Raw genomic sequence first — 5,194 nt, 5'->3', positions numbered from 1 at the left:
GTCTGGCCTCCAGAACGGAGAGCAGCTTGGAGCGCCAAGAGAGTAGTGAGGCTGCTGTAGAGAGAGGCACGAGTGGAGACCGTCAGTCTGGATGGTGACAGAGATGGAGAAACATGGGCATATCTGCTTGAGAGTGCATGTCAGTAGCACTTAGAATGAAAGGAGAGGGCAGCAATGGAACAGAAACCTGCCACGTTGGGGTTGGTGGTGCCACTGGAGATCTGTGTTGTCAGTAGCATGGCAGGTGCTATATCCAGGTGGGGTGGCTCACCCTGTGGAGGCCTACCTGCTGAAAGGATGGAATGGTATCCTGGGGTGATGCAATCAGAAATGCTGGGTGGTTGGGATTTCCCACACCTTTCTGTGAAGTGCTACGGTGCCATGCTCTCAGACCTGGCCCCTCTCATGAAGCTGGCTGTGCATGCTGAGTAACTCCAGACCCATCGTCACTTGGGGGAGGCTATGTTGGGGTTCTGGTGGGTGTGGGAAGGCTGTGCCTCTTCCAGGACATCCAGCCAAGCCCCCTGCCCAGCTGGCTAGGCCTTGTGTCCCCAGCACTACAGACGTTCCCACACTTGTGGGCTTGCTGCCTTGGCCTGAGACTACCACTTCTCAGTGGGAGCCAAAACAGCACAAGGCCCTGACAAGGAAAATGCTGTGTGCTGGCTGTGCTTGGTGAGAGGCTGGGAAGGTGCTGCCGCACGTCCAGAAAAGAGCCCTAGGGGCCATGGCCACAAGGTCTGTGCTGCACAAGCCCAGAACCAGCTTCTTCAGGGCAGGTAGGCTGTGGCCACCCAGGCTGAAGCTCCTTATGAGCCAGCCTCCCAGACATGGTCCTCCCAGCTTCTCTCTGCCCGCAGGTCTTCCAACTTGCGGCTCACCTGGTGTACTGGGGCAAGGCCATCATCATCTACCCGCTGTGTGAGAACAATGTCTACATGCTGTCTCCTAATGCCAGTGTGTGTCTGTGAGTCCTGCTGGCTGTCAGAGCCCTGAGTGGGCAGGGGTGAGGTGCAGGGCCCTCTAGGTGGTGCTCCCTGAGTCTGCCAGATATCTGAGGCTGTGGACGCCCCAGGCTGGGCTCTCACTTTAACCTCACATCAGCCTCCAGCGTGCCTAGGTCCCAGTTCTGGTCTGGCTCTGTTACTGCGTCAGGGCCACCTTCTGGGTTAGGGCCACCTCCTCCTCGCTGGCTCTCCTAGCCTGCCCTGAGGAATCAGTGGGAGTGTGGGGTGACCTGTGCCCAATGTCTCCTACTGCCCCTAAAGGAAAACTGCCTGGCTTCATCCACCTGAAGCCCTGCATGGCTCCATTGTCCCCCTCACACTTTGTTCCATCTTCACCACACTGTCCCAGTGTACTCTCCGTGCTCTGCTGCCCACTGAGGGCCAGTGGTGAGAACACTTGGTGAGTCTGCTGCATTCACGGCTGTGCTTACCTGCCCTAGGTACTCACCGCTGGCTGAGCAGTTCTCCCACCAGTTCCCAGCTCATGACCTGCCATCTGTACTCGCCAAGTTCTCCTTGCCCGTATCCTTGTCGGAATTTAGGAACCCTCTGGCCCCCCCTGTGCAAGAGGTGAGTCGCAGAAACTCCAGAAGCCTGATGTGCTGGTTATGCGGTGGATTGGGCACTACCTACCCGGCTCTTGGTTCTGACCCAAGAACCCTTAGCACTGCCACTCCCTCACCTTAGGAGGCTTGCTATGCAGGTGGGGCATGCCCTGCCAGGATGACCTGAAACCCGGCTGCCAGGCCACCTGTGGACACTTGGCTAGTGACCTAATACTTGGGCAGTCCCCTCCTCATGGAGTCCACCCTTGCTGCAGTGGGCAATTCTTAGGGTTAGAACTGAGTTAAGCTCAGCAGGAGAATGCTGACCTTGGCTGGGTCCACCAAACCACATTTGCCCCCTCTGGGCCTGGGGATTTCCCATAGACAGAGGTTGCAGAGTGAGCCTGGGTCCAGCCATGTTCAGGTGGCCACAGGATCTGTGGGTATGAGCCCTGGTCCCCAGAATCTCTTCATCCAAGAGGGCTTGGAGAGGAGGACCAGCCTGGGACAGTGTCCGCCCAGTGGGGCCTGAGTTGTTATAAGGGGCAGGCAGGTGGGAGGCTGGGTGTGGCTGGGGGAGGGAAGGCCTCCTGCAGGAGTGTGGGATGAGAGCTAGTGAGTCAGCGTCTATGGCAGGGTCTATGGCAGGGTCGGTGGCTTCCCCAGTGGGCTGTGGGTGTCACTTTTTCACAGCCTCATGTCAAGGTGGCTATAGGAGCCAAGGCAACTTTGCACCCTCTCCTCTGCTGAGCGCCTACAGCTCGGGGTGGGAACCCAGGGCAGACCCAGATGGGATAGGTGTCAGAGACAGATGAGCTGAGTGTTCTCAAGGCTTGTCTCAAAAAAGTAAAGTATTTAATTTAATAAGTGCCAGATCTATTTGGCAAAACCAGTCCTTAAAATCAAACCTTTTGCCTTCTCAAATTGTGAATACGATCCTGGTTTTCCAGCTCCTTTAGACGCTGAGCCCGACAAGAGTTCTCAATGCAGTCTTTCATGGAGCCTTTGGTTTCTGGGAACTGTGCCAGGTTGTACCAGCTGAGTAAAAGGCACACGCTGCTTCTCCCTGCCCTCCTCCTGGGGCAGTGCTTGGGGAGGGGCTGCTAATGCTCCCATCCCAGCAGAAGACTTCCAGTGGCCTAGACAATAGGGTGGATTTTCCAGGCCTGACTGACTGGCTGCCCCAGGCCTTGTCAAGGGGCCCAGATGGAGCCAGGTTTGGATCTATCCGGTTCTGAGGACATGCTTTCCAGTGCTGTGAAGCCCCTTTGTTCTATTTTTTGATTCCATGTTAAATCTAGATATTTTGCAATCCTTTAGAAATGTATTTGCTTTTTGACCAAGTCACACATGCCTATGGTACCTCCCTTGTTCCCATCCCCAGTCCCAGCCCCCTCCCAGGAGGTAACCCTGGCCAGCAGTTCCTTGTGGACCCTCCCAAAGATGAGCAGACCAGTGTGTGGATCTGAGGACATTGATGCCATCACGTATTCCTTGCTACTTGACCAAATCTTTGTCTGGGAGGTGCTTTCTCAATGAGGCTGGATTTCACCCAGCACATGGCTCCTCACTGCTCATGGTCAGGTGCCAGTTCTACCTGCTAACCCAGAGACACTAGAGGGCCTGGCCTGGACATGCCTTCTGATGGAAAGGGGAGGGTGGCTCTACCCTGAGCACAGGGTCCCTGTCCCCAGCTTCCTTCCAGAACCACCTGTGTGCCCAGGGTGAACTTTCAGCTTGATCCAAGGAGAGTACTTTCTGCTCTCAGGGCATCTGCCCACAGCCTCCTTCTGAACAGTGTCTGGGCTTGTCCAGTAATGGACCAGTTGGCCGGGTCCACCTGCAGGGCACAGTGGGCTTCAGGCAAGGAAGGCAGAGCAGGGGTGGTCCAGCAGCACAGTGTGGGAGGTCAGCCCAGAAAAGGGAATGCAGGAGCCTCCACATCACAGGTCCTGCTCCTCAGCCAGACACAGGGCAGCCCAGGTGTGTGGCAGGTGCTGGTGTAGGTGTGATATGGGTGTTCTCTGGGACCCTTCCTTTCCCTGGAGGGCTAGTTGGCCTTGGAGGGCTGCCCAGCATCTGGGGTTCCTTTCTGGGGTGAGGACCCTTCCTGCCTGGGCATCAGCAACACAGCACATGCTGTGGCTGTGTCTAGAGCCATGGCCCCTGATCCCAGGATGGAGGCTGGGGTGGGGGAGCCAGCCTCACCTGCGGTCACTCCACAGACTCAGCTCATCCAGATGGTGGTGTGGATGCTGCAGCGCCGACTACTCATTCAGCTGCACACCTATGTCTGCCTGATGGCATCGCCCAGTGAGGAGGAGCCCCGGCCGCGAGAGGACGACATGCTCTTCACTGCCCGGGTTGGCGGCCGCAGCCTCAGCACGCCCAACGCCCTCAGCTTTGGCTCCCCAAGTAGGGCCCCCTGGGGCATCTAGCTCACAGTGGGGAGACACCTGGGGGTGATGGGCCCTGCCAGAAGGGATGAGGGGACCCTACATGGTTGTGCACACATGCACACGCCACCCCTTGAGTCCTTCATGGAGACCTTCCCATCTCTCCTGCACCACCACCTGGGGCTCTGCCTCTAGGCCCTTCAGCAGAGCTTGCTGGAGTCAGGAGCAGCCCCAGCCTACTACAGCACTACTGGAATCCCTGCTCTAGCCTGGGATCAGAACAGGGTTTCACACCATCACCAGGAGGATGACTGACACCCTTGTGCTTGAGACCCTCTGAGGAGATAGCTACGGTCACTGTCACTTCTTGGAAGAGCTGTTGTGTCCAGTATGCCTGGAGGGCAGCAGCTCATTGCCTTGTCTCAGGCCCCCAGGCTTGGGAAAGGAAGGGGCTGGAAGACTTTGAAAAGTCCTTCCCTAACTAAGGACTGGTCTTGGGTTTCAAGCTTGATGCTTCATCCCTTGTACTGGGTGAGGGCAAAGGTACCCAGGCCTGCCTTGGGGTGTGGGCGGCACACATTGCCCCTCTGTTCTGGGCCCTTGGGGCTGCTCCCAGAGGCCCCTTGTGTTCCAGATCAGCCATATGGAGGGTGTGTTTTGCGCCCAGAGAATGGAGCAGCAGTGAGAGCAGGGATGGGAGGGCAGATGGTACAGCTGTGGCACCAGGTGGGGCCCTTGTGGGAGTTGGGGATGTCTTTAGGCAGGGGACTGGCTATTGGCTCTGCCCTCACTGTTTTCCTGAGCATCTTGGAATTCTACCTGGTGCTAGTGTCACCCTGACCCGTGCTCACCCACAGCCAGCAGCGACGACATGACCCTCACTAGCCCCAGCATGGATAACTCCAGCGCGGAGCTGCTCCCCAGCGGAGACTCACCACTGAACAAGAGGATGACAGAGAACCTGCTGGCCAGCCTGTCAGAGCACGAGCGAGCGGCTATTCTCAGCGTGCCTGCAGCCCAGAACCCTGAGGACCTCCGCATGTTTGCCAGGTGGGCTTGGGTGACTGTGTAGAGGCAGGGCCAATCACAGCGTTAGGACAGAAAGCGGATGGGGATGTCCCCAATAGCACCACACGTTTATTTTTTTATTTTATTTTTTGAGTTGGAGTCTCACTCTGTCGCCCAAACTGGAGTGCAGTGGCCGCTCCCGGCCACCGCAGCCTCGACCTGCTAGGCTCCAGCGATC

General features: G+C 57.3%; 1 protein-coding gene across 1 annotated transcript; it reads left to right on the top strand.

Moving 5' to 3' along the window:
• The first annotated feature begins 736 nt into the window (after positions 1 to 736).
• On the top strand, positions 737 to 5,020 carry LOC103252369 (GATOR complex protein NPRL3-like). The gene is made up of 4 exons (XM_008050994.2): positions 737 to 967; positions 1,448 to 1,577; positions 3,778 to 3,967; positions 4,806 to 5,020. The coding sequence occupies exons 1-4, from the start codon at positions 831 to 833 to the stop codon at positions 5,018 to 5,020; spliced, it is 672 nt and encodes a 223-aa protein (XP_008049185.2). The 5' UTR covers positions 737 to 830.
• Positions 5,021 to 5,194: the final 174 nt, after the last annotated feature.

The sequence above is a fragment of the Carlito syrichta genome, unplaced genomic scaffold (genome assembly GCF_000164805.1).
Source record: "Carlito syrichta isolate Samal-C Ts95f unplaced genomic scaffold, Tarsius_syrichta-2.0.1 Scaffold155516, whole genome shotgun sequence".
Classification (NCBI taxonomy): domain Eukaryota; kingdom Metazoa; phylum Chordata; class Mammalia; order Primates; family Tarsiidae; genus Carlito; species Carlito syrichta.
The sequence above is the reverse complement of the archived record's forward strand: the minus strand, read 5'-3'. Positions and strand labels throughout refer to the sequence as shown.

What these genes read in the sequence shown, in the direction of transcription:
- LOC103252369 (XM_008050994.2), top strand. Translation starts at nt 831, where the DNA reads ATGGTCCTCCCAGCTTCTCTCTGCCCGCAGGTCTTCCAACTTGCGGCT. An exon ending in CCTAATGCCAGTGTGTGTCT is followed by an intron (nt 968 to 1,447) that starts GTGAGTCCTGCT and finishes TACCTGCCCTAG; the next exon opens with GTACTCACCGCTGGCTGAGC. An exon ending in TGGCCCCCCCTGTGCAAGAG is followed by an intron (nt 1,578 to 3,777) that starts GTGAGTCGCAGA and finishes GTCACTCCACAG; the next exon opens with ACTCAGCTCATCCAGATGGT.